Source organism: Macrotis lagotis, chromosome 1 (genome assembly GCF_037893015.1).
Source record: "Macrotis lagotis isolate mMagLag1 chromosome 1, bilby.v1.9.chrom.fasta, whole genome shotgun sequence".
Classification (NCBI taxonomy): Eukaryota; Metazoa; Chordata; class Mammalia; order Peramelemorphia; family Peramelidae; genus Macrotis; species Macrotis lagotis.
The window spans coordinates 273,379,011-273,402,359 of NC_133658.1; the positions used below are offsets into that span (position 1 = coordinate 273,379,011).

General features: G+C 33.9%; 1 protein-coding gene across 2 annotated transcripts in view; it reads left to right on the forward strand.

The window, feature by feature from the left end:
• Positions 1-20,472, forward strand: part of ARFGAP1 (ARF GTPase activating protein 1) — a 32,464-nt gene extending 11,992 nt beyond the window's left edge. The window contains exons 8-13 of one of the 2 annotated variants that reach the window (XM_074210460.1): positions 1,705-1,761; positions 7,627-7,659; positions 11,156-11,212; positions 12,528-12,587; positions 14,790-14,866; positions 16,092-20,472. In XM_074210460.1, the coding sequence (XP_074066561.1) occupies positions 1,705-1,761; positions 7,627-7,659; positions 11,156-11,212; positions 12,528-12,587; positions 14,790-14,866; positions 16,092-16,446 (639 nt within the window). In that variant the 3' untranslated portion in view covers positions 16,447-20,472. The remainder of the gene's footprint in view (positions 1-1,704; positions 1,762-7,626; positions 7,660-11,155; positions 11,213-12,527; positions 12,588-14,789; positions 14,867-16,091) is intronic. The other variant, XM_074210461.1, reaches the window with a different exon arrangement.
• Positions 20,473-23,349: the final 2,877 nt, after the last annotated feature.

Genomic DNA, 23,349 nt, shown 5'->3' on the forward strand with positions numbered 1-23,349 from the left:
CCTTCAGTAGCTTGATGACCCTTTGCTCACTATATTAGTTACAGCACTTACTATGAATACCTGATTGGCTTAACTCACTGATTCAGAACTGATTCAGATCTATCAGTGTCTTTAATAGCAGATGGAGTAGTACAAGTGTATACTTAAAATACCTGACAATTTCCTTCATTCTGAAGTTAAGGTAGCCTAACATTAAATACACTTTTGGATTATGTGTCATACTCTTGGCTCTTAGCAAAAAACAAAAACAAACTATGTTTTGTTTCAATGTGACATATCTAAACACCCCACCAACACATTGTACATCATCCAGTAGTATAATTGTATTTGAAAGTAGTACATTACTCTGTTTCCTATTAGCAAAAAATAAAGGCATATACTTTTACTTTGGTTTTATGGTACCAACATTTTGTACTATATTTGACTTGAATAATTTCCATACTCTTGACTATGAAGTGAGTATAATAAAATATGTAGATCTTTTTCACATTGAGTTTTTTCTAATTATACATCCTTTATCCTATTCTTGTGTTGATTTTTTTTTTTTAGGTACCCAAATGTAGAACTCCAAATTAACCTTACCAGATTCTTTGTCTTAGGTTCAGCTCGTTATATTAGTTTATCATGATCTTTCTTCATGGTGATAATAGGCACATTTTATTAGTGATCTGTTGTTGATTTAGTGGAGTGATATCAACATCTTTCGCATAAATGAAATTCTTTAGACTCACAGGACAGTTTTTATAAGCACTTACTGTACTACTTAATTCATCAGAATGTGAACATTTTGAAGGCATTATCTCCGTTGTTCTTGTCTAAGAAAGTTTTTTTAAATTTTTCAGATATGCCAGTTTCCTCATGTCTTAATTATAGACTCTTGAAGAGGTTGTGACAAAGTTGGCCAGAGACAGGATGCTTACTTTTCTACTTTTCAGGGGAGCTGTTTTTTTTAAAGGTTTTTTGGGGATTAAGTGACTTGCCCAAGGCCACATAGCTAGGTGATTATTAAGTGTCTGAGGCTGGATTTGAACTCAGGTACTCCTGATTCCAGGGCTGGTGTTCTATCCACTGCGCCACCTAACTGCCCTATTTTTCTACTTTTTATAAATTTTCTCTAGACTGGTGATTTATTTTCCTTTTTAAGTCTAAAACTTGGTTGGTCCTAACTCTCTGTTAGAGATTTTATTTGCTTCTTGGATCCTCCTAATCCTGATCCTCAACCAGAGGATTATACTTTGAGATCACTTAATGAAGATATTATTGAGTGCTACTATGTGCAAAATACAACAGTATATACAGTGAGGCATATGAAGGTTAAGATTCACTTCTTGTCAAGAACCTTGAATTCAGAGGGTTTTAGTTTTTTTTTTTTACAGTGACTTCACTAACATAACAATCACAAATGATTGATATGGACAGTGAATTTTATGGAATTTCAGAGGAGGGAGAAAGAGTTCTTTTGCTGCTGTAATTTTGAAAATTCTCATTTCGAAACTGAAAGCAAAAGCAGATGGCAAAATACTGTCCAATGTAGCCAAGGAAGTAATCATGTTTTATCATATTAGTGAATATAATTAAATAATGTAAATATGCAGTGCTAATGTTGTAGTTGTGTGTAGTTGCTGTTAACAATTTTTTTATGCTTAAGAGGAGTTCTTGATTTATTTGACTAATTGTATGGTAAATTTCTATTGATTCTTTCAGGGCTGGAGCAGTTTTACAACTGGAGCAAGCAAGTTTGCTTCAGCAGCTAAAGAAGGTGTAAGTAAACAAGCACCAAACTATTTTGAAAGTAGTTTATGTAGAGTTCACTTAGCTCCTTTTAGGACAATGGTAAAAAGATTAGCTTGAGTCATTGTCCTTAGATGACACTTAGATGTGAGTTATTTTTCACTTATTTACAGATTTTAAATTTTGACTAAATGAAAATTTTGTTATTTTCAGTGAAGGGAAATATTCAATCTTAACCATTCTTATACAAGTAGAACATAGTGAATTTACAATTTGGTATAGTTCTCAAAGTTTGAATTGTACATTAACTCCAGCTTTCACTATTAAATAAAAACTAAAACTAATAATAATGTGATTTGCAAAATACTTTTCTCACAACCATATAAGGTAGATATATGAAAGTTAGCTCAGTTTGTGAATAACTAATTTCCCTTCTCCTTTCCTTCTAAACCCTCATTTTACAGTTGATAAAACTCAGTCTCATAGAGGCTAAATGATTTTTCCCAAGGTCATACAGGTAGTAAATGTCATGTGATTGGCTAGCTTCTATCTAATTTATTTACATGTATAAGTGACCTGTAAGGGAATGTAATACTATTCATATAATTAAGATGTTCAAAATAGTTTTTGAAAAATGATTGTGTAGCTGTGAGACACTGTAGATTAAACTAGGATGTGAGGATGTGTCGGGTGTGTGTGTGTGTGTACATATATATATATCTGAGAGAAGGAGAACTTGAAATTGTAGGATTTTGTTATAGTAGTAGAGTTCATAGATTGTATTAAAAGAGTAAGTCAGAAGCCTGAATATCTGTTTTGGTTGAAAAATAAGTAGAATTAAACATATGACTGCATCATTCCAGTTTCAGCTCTTTTCTTCTATTCCTAATAGAATATACCTAAAGTAAATGTAAAAATTGGCATAAATGTAGGGGGAGGGGTTGAATCCTCAAACATCAAAAATAAAAGTGACTGAAAAAGACTTCTCCAAACTGTACCAAAATATGATTTGTCTCTAAAATGTCTCAACAAGTGGCCTCTCCAGCTTCTAATTGCCTGCCAAAGCAACCCATTACACTAATGGATAGTTATTGTTTTGAAGTTTTTTATATCAATCTTAAATCTACATTTACAGTTTCTCCCCACTTTTTTGAGTTTTGCTTTTTGAGACCAAGCAGAATAATTCTAATACCTCTTCTTTATTACAACCCTTGAAAGACTTGAAGATCAAGTACTTCTTAAGTCTTTCTTTTCCATGCTAAGTATATCCTTCCTTGGATATTTCATTATGTTTCATGATTCCCAACCTCTCACCATCCTGAAGATTGTCCTGCTCTAGAGGCATTTCAGTTCATCTGTATCCTTTTTGTGAGGTGGTCAACAGACCTGAAGACAATACTCAAGCCATAGTCTAAGATAAATGTTTACTAATTGAATGATTATAATTCTTTAATATCTGAAAAGGAAGTCACTCAACACCTTATCCACGTAGTCTGCCAAAACAAATTACGCATTAACTATGTCCAAATATGCATGATTTCTCTGCCCTTTAAATTCATCACCTTATCAAGAGATTCATAACAAGTTTCATCTTCAAACTCTCCTCTTCCATGTCTCTTCTTTTTTTAGCCAGTAGCAAGTCATTTTAATGATTACTGCTTTTGTAGTACAGTTTGAGCTCTGGTACTATAAGATTGCCTTTCTTCCCTCATTTTTTTATTCGGTCATTTTCAATATTTCCCTTGAAATTATTGACCTCTTTCTTTATGAATTTCATTTTTTCCCCCAGTTCTTTATTATTTGGGGAGTTTGGTACTGAATAAATAAATTGATTTTGCTAGTTTTGTCATTTTTGTTATATTGACTCTGCCACTAAGGAGCAATTAATGTTTCCTCAGTTATTTAGGTCTGTTTTCATTTTTGCAAAGAGTATTTTGCATTTAGATTCACATAATCCATGGATGAATCTTAGGAGCTATACTCACAGGTATTTTTTATCTTCACTATTCTGTTTGAAATTTCTCTTTCTATAGCTCTTCCTGGGTTTTACTGGTTATAATATAGGGATGTTTGTGAATTCATCTTATATCTTGCAATTTTGCTGATTTATTAGTTTGATTAATTTTAATTGATTATCTCGTTCTCTAAGTACAATGTCATATTTTACAAAAAGTGACTAATTTGGGATTAAAAAAAATTTTTTTGCTTATGCTTGTTTTCTCAGTTTGGAAAGGTGCTTTCTTTTACTAATGCAAACAGTTTAGATAGTATTGGAATTAATCGTTCTTTTAAATTACTTGTGAATATTTAGTATTGTTATACTTTCCTTTAAGAACTAATTATAATTTTCTAAGATGAGTTATGATGTACCTGTTCATTTGGAGTGTATGTCAGTTTTCAAAACAAATCAAAAAAGTGTCTGCTCTTACACAAATAGAACTGAAATGCCCTTTTAGGATGAACAATTAGTTTCTTTTTTTTTTCTTTCTTTTTTATCTTTATTTTATTTTCCCCCCAGTTACATGCAAAAACAAGTTTCAACATTCACTTCCAAAACCTTGTGTTCCAAATTCTCTCTCTTCCTCCCACCTTACTCCTCATTTAGAAAGCAAGTTATTTGATATAGGTTAAAAATTTGTAATCATGAAAAATATTACTACAATTGTCATGTTGTAAAAGTAGATATAACTCTTTCCTCCCCCCAAGAAAAAAAAAACATCAAGAAAAATAAAGTGGGGGCGGCTTGGTGGCACAGTGAATAGAGCACCGCCCTTGGAGTCAGGAGTACCTGGGTTCAAATCCGACCTCAGACACTTAATAATTACCTAGCTGTGTGGCCTTGGGAAAGCCACTTAACCCCATTGCCTTGAAAAATCTAAAAATAAAAAAATAAAAATAAAGTGGGGGGAAAAAGTATGCTTCAATCTGTACTCAGATACCATCCGTTTTGTCTTCGGTATGGTTAGTATTAACTCCTTCAGAATTCTCTTGGGTCACAGCATTGCTAAGAAAAGGTAGTTCATTCATAGTTGATCATCCTGCAATATTGCTGTTAACTTTGTATCCAGTACATTTCCCATTGCATTTGCATGCTGTTCATCATTTCCCATAGGAGAACTGCATTTCATCTCAATCACATGCCACAAATTGTTCAGTCATTACCCATCCAAGTGGGTATCAGTTTCCAATTCCTAAAAGAGCTGCTTTATATATACATAGAGAGAGAGAGAGAGAGAGAGAGAGAGAGAGAGAGAGAGAGAGAGGTTCCTGTCTTCCCTTATTTTATCTTTTTCTGGAATGTAGATCAAGCAATGACATCTCTAGGTCAAAGGGTAGAAATGGTTTTATAGCCTCTTGAGCATAGCTCCAATTTGCTCTACAGAATTGTTGAATCATTTCACAACTCCTCTAACAGTACATCAATGTACGTTTCCTTACATCCCTTCTAACATTTGTAATTTTCTCTTCCTATCTTTATTAGCCGATCCAATAGGTATAAAATAATAGCTCAGAATTGTTCCCACCTGCACTCCTATCAATAGTGAGTTAGAATTTTTTTAAGTGATTTAAATAGATTGCATTGATGACCTCATCTGAAAACTTCATATCTCTTAAAAATTGTCATTTGGAGAATGCCTCTTATTTTTTATAAATTTGATTTGATTCTCTGTATTTGAGAAATGAGGTCTTTTTTCAGAGAAGCTTGCTTTTTTCCCCCTCATAGTTAGTTATTATACTGCTAAAGTTTTATAGGCAATGAGGGATGATTTGATAATCAGTCATTCTTCTTGACTTCTCAATTGCATTTGACCCCATTTACCACTTTCTTATCTCTTGAATTTTTGTGATACTACTCCTTCCTGGTTCTCTGTCTACTAGTCTGACTGCTCCTTTTCACTCTTCTTTGTTAATTTGTTTTCCATATCATGATCCTTACTTTTTTGGTATTTTCTATAGCTTTGTCCTGGAATATTTGCTCTCTTGAATTGTCTTTCTGTGTGTGTACATGAACATGCACACATAAACATACACACTTGTGTATATGAGATAGAATATATATATATATATATGTGTGTGTGTGTGTGTATATATATATATATATATATATATACACACACACACACACACACACTCTCCATTTCTCTCCCTTCTACCCCTTTGGTGAACTTACAAATCTAATTATCATTTATACATACGATTATCAGGCCAGATCCAGCCGTAAACTATTCCGTAGTCCTATAGCACTATCAAACATTATAAACTAGATTTCCCAGTGATATTTCAATTCAATGTGTCCAAACATAACTTATTCTCCCAAACCCATCCTTCTCACAGTCATCATTTTTCCCATCTCCTAAGTTTACCATCTTGGCATTTCCTCAACTTCTCATTCTTTCTCATCTTATATATATGCAATCATTTGCCAAATCTTGCCATTTCTAACTCCACAACTTCTCTGGTAATTGGATCCTCCCTGTTTACTTAGCTCTGATTTTAGTTTTGGCCCTTACTTCTTGCTTAAAATTCCAGTGAACTTTTAATTCTTTTCCCAGCCTTTTCTCCCTCCAAAAAGCTTTCACACAACTGCAAAAATATTTTTCTTAAAATATATATCAGGTCATGTCATTCCCTTACTTAGTAAATTTTACTGTTTCTAGGATAAAATACAAACTCCAATATTTAACTATTGAAACTCTTTATAACCTGCTCTCAATCTGTCTTTCTGATCCCATTGTATAGTAATGTTCCTACTTTCTGAAATTCAATGAGATTTGTATTATCTCTGTTCTTCACACTATATTTACTATTTATGGGACAAGTTAGCCAAATTACCTGAAGCAAGCAGACTTCTATGAAGAAAGAGACAGGCGACAGCAATCTCTGGTTATGTCATTCCAAATGTAGCTCAGGATCTTAAATTGAAGAAGCCCTACTTTAGTTCCAGACTAGAAAATAGTAGGCACTTAATTAATATTTATCATTTGTTGTTGAGGCAGTTTTGTTACAAATAATATACATTTTTCAGTCTTCTAACTATTGCTTTACAGCTGAGATTTTTTTCAGGAGTTAAGGTTAGTACTGAGACCCTGTCACAATAGTTATTATTCTGGCTAACAACAGAAGTAAAAAAAAAAACTCTGAAAATAGAACACCCCATTTCTCTAACCTCTGTCATTGTCTCCGTGTTAACTAGATATTGTTATGTCTGTTCTGTAAGGGAAGGATGGGCAACTCTTGTTTCTTTCCATTAACACCTAAATGAGTCTTCTGCACATAGGATCTTGGTAATATGTACTTTGACTATGCAATTGAATCAAATATATATTACTGAAGTAGTAATTTTCTGTGAAATTTTTTGTTAAATTTGAGTTTTCTTAGGACCTTTCAGTAGATTTGCTCAGAAAACTCCAGGAAGAGGTAACAGAATGATTGGGAGCAGTGGTTCTGAAACTGTTTTGGCTCCAGGACCAATTTGAGAATTGAGGTTTTTTCAGGGGACCTTGAGATACAGGATACTTCTAAAATGAAATGACATCTGGAGAAATCAAGGAACAGAATAACAAAATTTATCAACTTTATACTGAAAAAAATCACCAAATACATTTGATAAATAATTTCTTATTTTAATGGGGTTTTTTGGTAAATATTTTCTTTTTTTGTATTCTCTCATGGAACTTCTATTCATAGCACACAGAACAAATTTCTATAAAGTAACATATGGGTAATGCTGATTTGGAGATACCCCAAATGGAGCTATAGTTAGAGGTGCCGATCTTAATTTTAGGTTTTGACAAAATTTTGAAACTGAACTTTTAATAACTAAACTTTAAAATAGTACCCTGTAGATAAGATGTATTACTTGATTGATGAAATTCTTGTGGTTTTTTTTTACAGGCTACAAAATTTGGATCCCAAGCAAGTCAAAAGGTAGTGAAATAATAACTTTTGCACCTTGATTATATGTATAATTTTCTAGTACTTTTCTAATTCTTTTTAAATAACATTCAGTGGATTAAAATTGGTTTATCAGACCCTATCATTATTTATAAGAGCTGTTGCCATTCTCTTTTCAGGCATAGTTTAGTCACACTAGTTCCTATTTCTGAGTTTAGTTTAATCAATCTTATTTTGGAGGCCATTCTCAGCAATAGGTGATTATACTTCACTTTTGCTCCCCAGTAAATACATAATTGATGGGCTGAAATTTCTAGAAAACTGAGTAATTAATAAGCCTTATGTTCACAAGTGATTGAAATGTTTTTAAGAAGTAAATATTTGTAGCCATTTTACAATCTTTTTTTTTAAAATGAAAGCATATCATCGTTCACAAGGATATGGAATATCAGAAAATCTCCTTTTTTAAAATATCCTTCCATAATTTTATGAAGTCCCATAAGCAAATGTGTTAAAAAGCCTGCTTGTGCTTAGGGCATTGCATGAACTAAACTCCATATGGATCAAAATGGAAGACTTAAGACTCTTAGGAAATTAAATGTCATCTCTAAAGGTGCAACAGTGCATACTTTTGTGGTTTAGTTAAAACACAGGCAGTCAAGCAAATTATGCCTCATTCTGATCAGAGCACTTGAAAAGTCAAAACAGAAAAAGCTAGGTTCAGGTTGTGCATTTGAAGTTTCTTGGAATAAAAGTTCCTCTTTTGTAATGAACAGATTTTAAAAAAGAGTTCTAATCCAGATTTAGGTTTGCCATGGATTTTTTTTTTTAATTTAAGGCAATGGTGTTAAGTGACTTGCCCAAGATCATACAGCTAGGCAATTATTATATGTCTGAACCTGGATTTGAACTCAGGTCCTCCTGACTTCCAGGAATCTATCCATTATGCCACCTAGCTGCCCCTGCCATGGGATTTTTAATCTCAAAAAACTATTCTCTTTATTTTCATCAAATGATCTCAAATTCTTGACATTGTTCAACCCCCCCAAAAAAAAAAATTGAAGAGTTTGGTTAAGAAAACTTGCATTTATCACCACTATTATTATTTTCCCTTAAAATTTTAGAATGGACCATCAGAAATGACAAAATTCTCTACTGCTTGAGTGTGTGTAGCAGGTATGGGACCCAACGTTTAGTCAGATATTTGCCTTCTAGTTTGAATGAAGTCAATACTATCTGCATAGACCAAAGCTTCCTCCTACTACCTTATAATTATGGAAATATGGCACAAGTTAAGATTTCTCTTTTACAAAGCATTATATAAAGTGTTTTATTAACAATGTGCAGATAGAGAGTATTGTTTCCTGATAAGTCTCATTCTTGGTATACCTAGCAGCTGAGATACACTTACTAGCCATAGAAGTGTGTTTAGTTTCAGCAACCACATTTAATTGGCAGTGAAAATAAAACCTATAACATTTTTATGTCTATTGAAAGATGTTCATCTTGTCAATAGATGGTGTAAATAGAAATGGATTTTACCACTTGACCTAACCTGCTTGTGAAGTGCTTCCAGTTTTTGCTAAATGCTGCTTCTATTTTCCTTGCTCTCTTTCTCTTCTCTGCCCCCTTTCTTGGGTCAAGTTTTGGGGCTACAAGCAGCAACCAGAGCCGGTAAAGCCCTCACATACATTCTGGTGCATGGGCCCTTACCACTATTTGTGCTGTGTATATGCTTCTTGCTTTTGGGATGTGGACTGCTCTTCATTAACTTTTTTGCAATTTTTGTTTATTGTCTTAAATGCTGTTTTGTGCATCATTTTAAATGTTTTAGACTAAGTAGAATCATTTTGAACTGCCATGTTGTTTGTACAAGTAACTTGCCTTCATGGGTACTTAGTAAATCTATATTTGTGGCAGTTGTAGCAATGTGATCTGGGCAGTGATAGCTCATAGCTGTGTCAGTCGGTGGTAGCACTATTATTTGGGACATTTGTGTGATACTACTTTCACCTAGTACTCAAGTAGTCTGTTCTAACAAGTTAGCCTCCATTGGGTTATTCTTTTTGTGGAACTGAGGGGGCCTCTTGAAGATCTTGAAGTTACTGAGTTTTGGTTTAATTAGTTGAATTGCCTTTGTATTTAAAGAATCAGAAGATTTGGAAAATTGTAGATCAGAAAGATGAAATTACTTACCCAAGATTACACAGATATTAAATAGTAGAGACAGAATTTGAATCTGGGTTTTCTAACCTTAAATCCAGTGCTTTTTCCATTCATTAGATATGGATTGATGGACTTAGTGTATTTTTAAAACTCCATATTTTGAATTTAATTCCCAAATTATTTTTTAAAGCCCTTAAATATCAACTTGTGTAGCCTTTGAATATGAGAAAAGATTTTTTGAAAAAAAAAATTTTTGAAAAATAAATTCAAATGATTGAATAATTCCTGGATACTATCATTTAGCAGTTCTTTTATAGTATTAGGTTCCTGGTGAGCGTCTTTTCCCTTCCTTAGTGGTTTCTTAGTGTATACTAAAAGGTGATTCATTTTGTTTCCATGTCATTGCTGGTGCTGTTTAGTTCTAATGATTGTTTTATCTGAATTGCTTTTAAGGAGGCCATCTTACATCCTTGTTTTAAAGGCCAATTTGAAGGCCTTTCAAGCACTTCAGTTGAGGAAAAAGAGTTAAGGGCAGGATGAAAAATTAAAATACTGGAGTTAGTACTTTTTTCAGGCATGAACAAGACTTCCCGTTTGCTGCTTTTTTGTCCCTTTTGTTTCCAACATTTTCCCCGAAACAACTGTATTTAAATGATAACAGTATATTTTTGGCTTTCTTCCCCAGTGAAAGTACAGTTTATTTCCTTTCACAGTATTTTTCACATTTTTGAAGGAAAAAAGAATATATAAATAATAAAACAATACTGATGTCATTTGACATGAATTTAGTTTTTTTCTATTGCCTTAGTAACAAGAAATTTGAAACTATGAATAGATGCTCTTTCCAATGCCTGCATCATTGGAAGCCATACTTAATGTTTAAGAAGGAGTATATTTTCTAGATGGGAAAGTAAAACCTATGGCTCATGATAATCAGAATAATTGGCAGGAAAAGTTAGAAGCAGGTTATAGTTCAGAGTTGCAAAATTTCTTTGAATGAATGGATTAAATGTTTGTGTAAATCTTTGTATAGTTCTGCAGCTTGAATGCTTAACCAGAGAGATCATCTTTATGGGCTTAGAATAGAAATTATGCCTGCTTCCCATCTAAGTCATCTGTTCTTCGTTTAAGTTTTTGGGGGCAAGAAAACTAATTGGGATTTTTGTTTTATAAAGTTTTTTCAGAACATTAATTTTTCTCATAACTGCTTAGCTACCCACCCGTTGCTTTTGTAATATTGTGCTTGAGTCTTTTTTGTGTTGTTGGTGATTCCTGCATTCTTTAAAGCAGTGCATGTTGGCTGTATTTATATAAAGGAAAATATAACTGACTTCTTTTTATTTGTTTGCTTTATTTTAAATAGGCTTCAGAGTTAGGTCACAGTTTAAATGAAAATGTTCTCAAACCTGCACAGGAAAAGGTAACTTTAGCAGCCAGTAAATAACTTGGACAATTATGATTCAGTAAGAAAGTAATTTTTTTGTCAATTCTCCTTTTACTCATAGCTAGATTCATTTTAATGTATCACTTTTACTTTGGACCAGTTAAGTGTTCATTTTCATTAAATGCTTGTAGCATCAAAGGTTTGTGTTAATGGCAACTGTTTCCTTTTCAGTTTGTATTGCCTTTAAATCTTCTGATTTAAGCTTTCATTTTTTCTTCACTTCATGACTGATATTAATCAGGAGTACTGTTCTAGTCAAGGATAAAAGTGATACAAAATTTATGAATTTATGAATGACACAATGTTATTTGGTACCAGTTTTGTGTGGGAGATTGTTAATTGAGGCAACGAAGCAAGCTGTTTTGGGTTACACAGATCATTTAAATCCAGATTCAGCTATCATTGAATACCTACCATCAGTAGGACTCAGCAGTCTTTGGAGTTATAATACCTCTCTGATAGACCTACTGGGAAAGCAAGGGAGAAGAAGAAAAGGAAAAGAGAATAAAGAGGGAAAGACAGGTATATGGTAAGATAGGATGCAGAGAAAGCTGACATTTGTTGGTTCAGAAGATCCTAGATTTAAAGATGGAAGTTCCTTAGAAACCATGCAGTCCAACACTATCATTTTATAGATGACAAAACTGACTCAGAGCAGTTAAAATGACTTGCTTTTGGTCATTTAAGTGGTATCAGGCAGAGGCATGATTTGAACTTATATCTTCCTGACTCCACCATTCTAATCACTCCGTTATGATACTGTCCACATCATAGGTGCTAACCTCTGCCTTTAAAACTTAGTTTAAATTTGAGACAGAACTCTGCATAGAAATAAATTCAAATGTAGATTACCTTTCCTTTTTCTTGGGGAGGGAACAAGTACCAAAAGCATTTGAGAGAGCAAAAATTCCTTCAAAATCATGAAGTTATTTTCTCACCTGAATGTAGAATAGTTCTTTTCCTTTGTGATAGGAGCTATAGCTGCCTTTCTGCAAGTCAGAATAGCAGTTAAATAATTAAAACCAAGATTTTCATGCCAGATTTGAAAGATTTAACTGTGATATGTTTCATTAATGCATATAACAAAGTTCTTAGTGTAATACTTAATAAGAAAGGAGGTTTAGAGGCATTTTCCACTTTTCACTTAAGCATTCTTCTGAAGTGGTGTCAATAAAATTTGGGGAATTTGCCATGCGTTTGTTTTTTAATTTGGTCTCTTTTTCAAGATTAGTGGGAAACATTTTTTGCTATTTTGTTTCATAACTAATTACTGACATTTTGATTTGCATAGGTAAAAGAGGGAAAGATTTTTGATGATGTGTCCAGTGGGGTATCTCATTTGGCAACCAAGGTAGGGAATGGTCTTGCCTGTCAATAGCCAGGCACAAATGTTAAGCCAGTCTCCATATTCTGTTTTATACTATTAAAGACTTAAAGCAGTTTTTCCCCTGAAAAAAAGAACTAGCACTTCTTGCTACTCATTTTGACTGTTTAGTTTCTCCCGTGCTAATTCAGGAGGGACAACACTGACACTGAGATATCCACTTCATGCTTATGAAGTGGGCCATCTATTGGTATTAGTTTCTATGTGTTTGAGGAATATGGAGACAGCTTAAACTAAATATGGAGACTTTTAAAGATTATTAATATCTATTGCCTCTTTTCTTCCTGTTCTTATCTTGCTGCCATTGATTTGTTACATGGTAAGTGCTCACTCTCCATTTGGGATGTGCCTTGCAGGGTTTTACTAAAGTACCTGTCACTTTAGATAACGTTTAAGTTCAAAAGAGTAAATTATTAACTTAAAGTCAATATTGAGGATGTGTATATGTTGTCCTGTTTCCCAGCAAAAGATCCTCTTTACCCTGAGGAATATCCTGGTTTTTGAATAGTTTGCTGTTTTAAGGGAATCACATGACATTTGCAAATGTGAATAAGCAAAAAGACTAACTGTTGGATGATTGCTATCAGATGTTGCCTTAGTTATTTGAAATTTGACAGTGTTTCCATTTTATTAAAGTACATATTAGTGAATAGACTTTCAAGTCACAAATGAATTCTTAGTTTTGGTAGCTAAAATCAATTACTATTTATTTTCATTCTTTGGGGGGGGGGGATTTGGCAAGGCAAATGGGGTTAAGTGGCTTGCCCAAGGCCACACAGCTAGGTAATTATTAAGTGTCTGAGGCCGGATTTGAACTCAGGTACTCCTGACTCCAGGGCCAGTGCTCTATCCACTGCACCACCTAGTTGCCCCTATTTTCATTCTTAAGCTTGGAACTCTTGACTTCCTAATAGACACGTTTTTAATAATTTTTCTTTTGCATCCTTTATAGTACTTTGCTTTACAATTCACCTTTTGTTTTTTGAAGTGATTGGTGATGCAGTGAATATGGTGTTGTACCTAGAATCAAAAAAACCTGAGTTCAAATTTGATCTTAGATGTGTCCTAGCTGTGTGACCCTGGGCAAGTCACTTAATCCCTTGTTTACCTTAGTTTTCACAGCTGTAAAATTGAGGTGATAATAAATAGCACTGCCTCTCAGGGTTGTCATGAGGTTCAAATGAGATGATGATAATAATAATAATTGTAAAGCACTTAGCTTGATTCAGAGTAGTTGCTATGTAAATGCTTAGTCTTACATTTCACTACTGTGGAATTAAAAGAATAATATTTAAGAAAGATTATTGCAATAAACTACTACAATTTATCTGGAATAGTTAGGTATTGTGAGTTGCTCTGCTTAATTCAGTAAATTCTCTTCCAAGGGCTGTTTCTTAATGTATACATACATATATGTATGTGTGTGTGTGTGTATATATGTATGTATGTATGTATATATTTATATATATATATGTGTATATATGTATATTTAACTTTTGTAGTGCCCAGCATCTTTCTTATGGTAGACACCATGAACTTTCCTTAAATGTAATTGAATTGATTTAACTGGGAATTGCCAAATATGTCATCTCTCATTTAATTTCACACAGAATACACATCACTAAAACTGATACTTATCACAGAATGTACTCTTCATTTGATTCAGAAGGCATCAGGCTATATAATGATGAATATTTTTATTGTACTGGTTTATTTGAACTTTCTGATCATCTTGAATACTAGAGAAAAGGGAGTTTGTAAGGAAATCTATGCCACACTTTACATGTGCCTGTGTCTTTTGAAACAGCTGAGTAAATTTCACATTAAGTTAGTGTTAACAGATTATTTAACTAAATTTCAGATTTTGTAAGATTTTTGGTTTTGGCATGTGAAATTTCAAGGATAGAATCTACTGTTATCCCCAAAACAATACCCTAACAGCCATTACTGAATATTTAGGTGATGGTACTCATTGTGTTACTGACAGTGTGAAAAGTGCTTAAAAATAAGGTCAGAGGGGAAAAAAAGATATATAATTTATGTTATTCTATTTGCTGTTTTTTGTTTAGTGTTTAATTTTTTTCTTATTATTAAACAAATTTGCATTAATTCAGATATGTAGTGTTCCAAGAAGAGTTTAGGCGTGACAAAGACTATCATTTCTTCCAGGTTCAGGGGGTTGGAAGTAAAGGATGGAGAGATGTCACTACCTTCTTTTCAGGAAAAACAGATCAACCCTCAGAGAGGTATGCTTTTTTCCTTTCTGCCTCTTTATTTTCCTTGTTAAATTTGTCTTTCACACAGGTAATTTCTCAAGATTATTAAGACTATCTCCTCATTCATTTGTCTGTTGTATGTCAGGCACTCCGCTAAACACTAGGGATATGAAGGAAGGTCAAAGACAATCTGTAAGTGGTAGAGACAGATTTCAAAGTTAAAAAAAACTCAGGGCATAGAGGTATTTGAGGTCCTCTGCATCGCAGTTTATACTATACAAGGATGTGCAAGAAATATTTCCCTAAAAAACAAATACTTCATTGTGTCAAAAAGAACTGTTTGTGTTATGTACTTGAATTTTCTTAGGCTATAGAATACCCAATTTGCTGCCTTATTTTCTTTTGCCCTTGATATTCCAAAGACATACTGAAATAAATCAAAAATTGCATTTCAAATGTAAGAAGTATGATCCAGACTGATGATTGCTGAGAATGCAAAAATAGAAGATAACATTAATTGATACTGTCTGAACAAGAAGCTTCCTTTGTGAATTGTATGTTCATCTTCTTCAAAAATTTTGCTGTATTTTAAAAAACAATTTATCTGTAACTGAAATGGGGAAGTAAATGATCAACTGCAGAGCACCTCATACTTCATAAGAGTTTGATTCAGATTTGTTATCTTGTATGTATTTTGGACAGAGGAAAGATATTCAAAAATTTTGCATATGTATTCTAGCTCATTTGAGTTTGTTTTCACTGTACAGAGCTCAGGACATGATGAAAGAAACCTCAAGGAATTTCTAATTCTTTTCTTCTAAAATGGTGAAATTTAAAAATGAAGTCCTTAATTTTAGTTCCAACCCAATATGTGGTTTGTATTTTCTTTTAAAATATGACTTTGCCATAATTTTTTTTGATCTAAAAACCATATAGCCAGAATATTTGTTTGTAGTAGCATTCAGTAATAATTAAAATTGGGAACAATGAAACTTAAATACTGAAAGATTTTGAAGTGAACTCTACTTTTTTTTAAGATTAAGAAACATTTACTGTTTTGAAATTTGCTGATCACATATGGCATACATAATCGTTTTCAGTTAACTAGACTCATTCTGGATAAAAAAAAACTTTTAACATGCCATCTCTTAGTGAAGGTATTTAAGACCTAAAGATTATGTGAAATGTTTATGTGCTTGTTCTAATTTTTCAAAAAATATTTAAGACTTTTTTCTTCCCTTTTTCTCTTTAAAAGACCACCTGAGGGTGATAGTTACCAGAACAGTGGAGGAGGACACTACCAGAACAGTGCTATAGATCAGAATTTCTGGGAAACTTTTGGAAACTCAGATATCCCCAAGACCCATAAATCACCTAGCAGTGACAGCTGGACATATGCAGACAATTCCACAGAGAAGAAGAGCTCAGATAGCTGGGATGTCTGGGGCTCAGGAACTGTCTCCAACAACAAAAACAGTAATAACAGCGACAGCTGGGAAAACTGGGAAACCAACTGGGAAAGTGCTGGAGGGGAGGGCAAAACTACCAAGGCCCCAAAGAAGACAGCCAAAGCAGCAGCATCCTCTGACGAAATGTGGGACAACTGGTAGGCAAGGCCTTGAACTCTTTGTGGAAAGAAGTCCCTCGATGGTTATAGGTCATCTTGTCCTTAGTCTTCATTTTTTCTGATGTCTGTTTGACCTGAGACACAATAACCCATGAAGCAAAGTGAGATTTTCTTAGGTGATTCAGCACGACCATTGCTCTCCAGTCATCAAAGCTCTTTGCAGGCACCTGAGCTTCCCTGGGCCACCATTTGAAGCCAGAAAGCACTTTCTTGTGGCCTCATACTGCATGTGCAATTTTTCTAGAATTTGTTGTGCAGCCTTCATTCTAATGACATATTAGAGAGTCCATGTCAGGATGATGTCATCAAGGGGCAACAGAAAGAACTACAAGTCTTTGAATGCAAAACGAAAGACATTCATTGAAATGACATTAAATAAAACATCTTCCTGAATTGAGAGGACTGAATGAAATTATGTGAAATGTTTTTGATGTTCTATGAAATGTCTTTTTAAATTGAAATACCTTTTATGTTTAAAGGTTTTGATTTTTTTTAATTGTTCTCTAGAAAGAATTCCTAGAGTTGAAAAACTGAAAAATAATAGAAAGCAATATCATGTCGACAATGACCTTTGGCCATCCTATTGTCCGTGTTTGGATGTCCAGATAGTCACTGTTGCCTTTTCTCTCTCTTACCCATTTCAGATCTGTATGCCCATTGTTCAAATCCCTCAGGTTAATATTTATAATGCAAAGCAACTCAACTTAAAACATTATTACAAAAAGTACTTTTCTGTCATCCCTTTTTACCTTTCTACTCTAACTTGCTAACATGAACACTCTTAATTAGTGACTTTTCTCCTTAGCATTTCTCACAGTAGTTATTTTGAGCTCTTTTTAAAAGCCACAGTCACATCTATAGAATTGAACCTTGAATCAGTGTTAATATCATGAAGTAATGGACCTGGGACAGTATCATAATGAAAGGAGTAGAAATAAGATGCCATTAAATAAAATGGCAAACCACTTTGTATCCAAATATAGATATTATTTTTTAAATCTCCATTCTGTTCTCCAAATCTAGTTTTACTTTATTTGTTGGATAGTCATTAGAATTTACTCTATTTTACTTTCTATCTGCTTGCTTTGAGTTATACCTGAGAAAAGGATTCCATTTTTATTTTCTTGTTAGCACTATAGTTCATTCATCAATGCAGTGAACATTAAAATTTAATTCTCACTGTTGATTCTAACATAATTACCCAAAGGAATAATTTTATAGGGAAATGCACCAGAGAAGCAGATTTTTGTTATTTCAGATATATCATTGCTTTTCTCTTAAGCATCCTACAAATTTTCTTTATTGTTTTAGTGTAAATTTCTTTATTTTTTAAATCAGTTTTGAAACTCAAGCTTCCAATCATGGTGCCATGGATGAAAATCCTCAGAAAATGTGACACCCTTTTAAGCCTTTGACTGACTTTCAAAGAACTTTTACACTCCCCAAAAGGGTAATATTTATTTTCTATACAAGTTTGTTCATGTTAAACTCTTAGGTATTGGTCAAAAATACAAAGGATTCCTTTTATTTATTTTTTTGAGGGGGCCAGGGGGAGCCATTCCTTTCAAACCATAACTGTACTAGATCTTGGTCACCTAAGCAGGATTTGAAGATAGAAAAATTAAATTTGAATATTTGAATTTGGCACCGTTGTTGTCACTGCATCATTTCCCCGTTTCAAGATAACATTTTACTCTTTGCTATTGTCTCTTTTTCTTATTGTTTTCTTTATATGTCTGCAGTTATTAAATCCTCTAGTGAGCAATTTTTATTCCATTTGGGAGGGGGGGGGTTTGGTCTTAATGTACTGATTTAACTGAAACATTACTTTGTACCACCTCTGTATTCTACATGAAGACCTCTTTTAGACAAAATATAACTATAAACAGATCTGTATTTGATGATAGGAGTTTCTGTTATTGGTGACCAAGATTCTCTGCTCTTTTTGGAATGCTTAGACTTTTTTCATCCATCCTGTCATTTTGTTCTAAATGCTCTGCAATTTAAGTGCATGTTAACATGAAATGATTTGATTGATTGTTTATCTTTTTGCATTAACTTTTATCTCTATCACTTGTCAACTGCAGATTTTTGAAACAGTAGTGCATGTAACTGAAAGCTTTGTTGTCTGAATTAAATATGAAATGTTTTCCCCCTTTCTTGACTAGCAGTATATACATACATACACATATGTGTGTGTGTGTGTGTATATATATATATACACACACACACATATGTGTATATATGTGTGTGTTGTATGATGGTAGAAGTATATATGTCAACAGAAGTCACTGGATGGATTGGGTCATCTAATTGTTGTTGAAGTTATTTAACACTTCAAATGATCCATTAGACATTTTGACTTTCTGTAATGTTTTCTTAATGTTGAATTTTATCAATCTTTCCATATCAAGATTTTTAGAAAAGCAAAAATCTCTCTTGCATATTCTTTTTGTTTTAACATTCCATTTCTTTATCCTTTTGTGCTTATGTTAATATTTAGGCCCATCAGCAATTACTTCATATTTCTTGGATTTCTTAAGTCTAATTCAGTTCGTGAAATGGAATGTTTTTAGCCCATACCTCAGTGAAGCACAATTTGATGAAAGTGAAATTTTTTCTAGAAGACAAATGCTTCTGAAACTCAGAGCTCCAGGAGGTATCGTTGGCAGTCACCACGTACTACATTAAGTGTTTATTCAAATAGCATTTCAAAGGAGTGTATGAATAGGCTGGTAATAAAATTAGCCAACTTTTAGTTTAGGAATTGGTGTGTCTTTTTAAAATAGGGTGAAACTCAAATTTCTTCTCTCCAAGTAGAATAATAGGGACAAGAATAAAGCCTCTTGTGGACGTTGAGGAACCTTTGTTGGTAGAAGTCTTTTTATGACCCAGGGGAAATAGATTATAATTTTATTCCAGTGCCTAGTAGGGATATTATATTCTCTAGGGGAATCATTTACTCTGATGAGTATTTCCTGTCTTTTTGGATTAGGTGGTCATTGGGCAGAATAGGGGTAGGGGGGCATTATGGGCTATTTTTTTATTCCAATTCAGTGGTGTTAAGACAACAACTTCTACTTGTTTGACATCTGTTCTCTACAAAATCAAAATTGGTTTTATTAAACTGAGATTACAAATTACAGTTTCAAGGAAGTCAAAAATTTTATGTAGGTAAACATTAATTCTTCAGGGACTATCTTAAATAATTTGTAATCATTGGTAACAGCTCTCTGATGGCATCTTAGAGGAAGAACAAACTGGAGAAGTTCAAATAAGCCACCAGGTGTGGCATATCTGTCTTCCAGTGTTCCTATATCAGATTACTGTAGAAGAGCCTACCTAGCCTTTTAAAATTGGCTTTATCTTTTTGTTGTTGTTGTTGTTTTGTCTTAGCTCTTGAATTTTACAAAGGTTTTTTGGGGTGTTTTTTTTGGTTTTGGTTTTTATTTCCATCTTCTGGTCTCAAGGATAACATTGTCATTTTTTTTTCCAGTCCAGACTTAGTGACATTCCTCTGGTGGGTGAAGAATTTGTAATGATTGTAATACTTGTGCAATATCTTAATAAGTGTGAATGAATTTGCCTTTTTATCTAAACCAGGAAGTAAAATTTTAAGGTGCAGTCTCCCTTTTTGAGATTAGAGTAGTAATCACCTCATTTTCAAACTTGTGTTCCTCTAGGGGAAAGTTTGAAGGAATTTCCAGTACTAGTCAAAAAGTAGATTCCAAAACCAGTTTCCAGAATGCTGTAATAGAGTGGTCAATTGGGACCTTCATTGTATATCAAAGAAAACAGTTCTTCCTCTGTGTTAGTTGCAGATAATTTTATAACATGCTATCCAAGAGAAGGGGAGACTGTATCTTTATTTTTCTTGGCCTGTCTTTGTGGTGTTTAAAGGATTTGGAAATTTCAGTGACTGGTTATTCTGTTCTATAAAAATAGTATTAGACTTAAACTGCCATGTCATCCTTTAAATCAGCATTACAATAAAACAAAAAGAAATAGATGCATTTGTTTGAGTGAATCTAACTCATCAGTAGTAAGATGTATGAAGGCTTAGGAAGGGCATATAGATTTGTGTGAAATGTAGGAGTATTTATTAAACTCCCCTTCCATGGTGAATGAGATACATCAGGGCTCCATGTATAGAGATCTGGCCTTGAAGTCAGGAAGAGCTGGCTTCTAGTCCCACCTCTGTTAGTATACTACCTCTGTGACTCTGGGCAAAAATCACTTAATTTCATTGGTCTAGACAACTTTCTAAGTAAGTAGCAGAGAAGGTGCCTACCTGCATTGGTAGAGGGGGAATTTTTTTTTCTATACCTATGAAATCACAGGCCCTACTATCACTCTCATACTCTACCCCTGGTCATATTCTATAGCCAAGGCTATCAGTTTCCCCTTTTCAACATCTTGAAAATACCCCCTTTTCTCTGACAGCCACCATTCTGATGCTGGCACTTGACCTTGTACCTGGGCTCTTGTAATAGCCTGCTCATGGACTTACTCAAGTCTCTTCCCCACTTCAATGTGACCTCCAGTTAGCTGCTAAAGTGATTTCCAGAATCTTTCCAGGTCTTACCATGTCTTGACACACACACACAAACACACACACACACACACACACACACACACAATCTCTTCCTGAGTCAATAAACACATGGCTATCTGTTGCCTCCAAGAACAAATATAAAATCCTTGACAATCTCCTTACACTTTTTGTGGTTCCATATAGTCTTCAATGAACACCAACTTTTGTGAATTACAAGTAGTGATCTGATACCTTGTTCAGGAGAGCTGTTTTAGAAGATGCTTCATGGGGGTGACTAGGTGGTGCAGTGGATAAAGCACCAGCCCTGGAGTCAGGAGTACCTGGGTTCAAATATGGTCTCAGACACTTAATTACCTAGCTGTGTGGCTTTGGGCAAGCCACTAACCCCATTTGCCTTGCAAAAAAAAAAACCTAAAAAAAATGCTTCATGAGGAAGAGCAGCTCTCAAGGTGGAACACTACGGCAGATATGTTTCATGTCTGGGGAAGTAGCAATAAAATTTATGAGAATGCTTTTGTTTGAAATTACTCTGGACATCTAAAAAAGCATATTTTAATTTCCAAGTACTAATACTGATACATGGTGGATAAATCTCAGTAGTTATTCTGCTTCCTTAACAACTAAAGGTAAATATTTGGATGTCCAAAATCATCTTTTGTATCAGATTCTGTACTTCATTTGCAATTCAAAAAAATATTAAGCATAGGCAATGTGAAAGGTCCCATGCTTGGCAATAGTAATACAAAGATCTCTGGGAGTCTAATGAGTACAATGAAGGGAAAAGTTGTACACGAATTACCATTTCAGGGGAAAATACAGCAAGTGAAAACTCAGATATGGAATGAGAGAAAAAGTTTGAGATGGATAAGATGTTTCAAGGGAAGGTTTTTTGGAGAACCTGACACATCCAAGTTGTCTTCCAGTTTAAATTGCCTATTGCTTCAGAAAACACATTGAAGGGAAAATAATCATTGTGGGATTTAGATATTTCCAATATTTCTCAACTTTCACACTATCTTAAGGAATTATTTTTCAAGATGATATTTGTACTGGAAGTCTAGTATTTATTGATCATTTATTATGCACCAATATTAGGGAGAAGGGTAAACTTGCTCCTGAACTTAGAATCTAATGGGTGAAGACAATATGCAGACAACTATGAATAAGCTATATACTGGATAACTTGGAAGTAATCAACAGAAGAAAGGCACTAGAATTGGATTCCTGAGTAACTAGGTGGCAAAGTGGAGAGTACAGGACCTGGAAATCAGGAGAACCTGAGTTCAAATTCGTCCTCATACACTTATTACCTGTGTGATCCTTGGCAAGTTAACCCCAATGGCCTACAAACAGAAGAAAAAATCCCTGTAGAAAGTGAAATTTTAGCTGAGGTGTGAAAGTAGCCAGAAGGCAGAGATGAGAGAGAGAACAGGAGATATGCAGTGAAAATGCCTAGAATCTTAAAATTGAGTATCTTATTCAAAGAATAGGAAAGAATTTGGAGAATGTAAGGTGTAAGAAAATTGGAAAAATAGGGCTATTAAGGGGATTTATACTGGAAATGTTTCCAAAAGTAAAATAGGCCTTGGTAACAATGAATATAGTGGGGGGGGCAGGGGGTGTGATGAGAGTGAGGAATTGAAAATAACAGATTCAACTATTCTATTAGAAATCTGTAGAGATGGGAATTCATAGAAGCTTGAAGGGATTTGCATGAATTGATGCTAGGCAAGATGAGAAGAACCAGAGAACATTGTACACCATAACAGCTACATGGGGTTGATGATCAATCTTGATGCACTTGCTCATTCCATCAGTGCAACAATCAGGGACAATTTTGGGATATATGCAATGGAGAATACCATCTGTATCCAGTGAAAGAATTATGTAGTTTGAACAAAGACCAAAGTCTATTACCTTTAATTAAAAAAAACATAATTTTGCTATCTCTTATCTTTTATTTTTTTTCTTAAGGATATGATTTTTCTCAACACATTCAATTGAGATCAATGTATAGCATGGAAACAATATAAAGACTAACAGACTGCCTTCTGTCGGGGTAGGGTAAGGGAAGCCAGATTAGGGGGGAAAAATGTAAAATTCAAAAATAAATAAATTTTAAAAAATTTGGGTTAAAAAAAAAAACAGTTACAGTGCCTGGGAGAATGTTGGTGCCTTTAATCATAGGGAACTTTGGAAGGGCAGAGGGTTTAAGGTGAAAGGTAAAAAGTTCAGTTTTAGACATGTTGAGTTACTGATGTCAACAGAACAGCCAGGTCAAGTCTCTAATGGGTATTAGGAGATGTGAGGCTGAAGGTTAAAAGAAAGGTT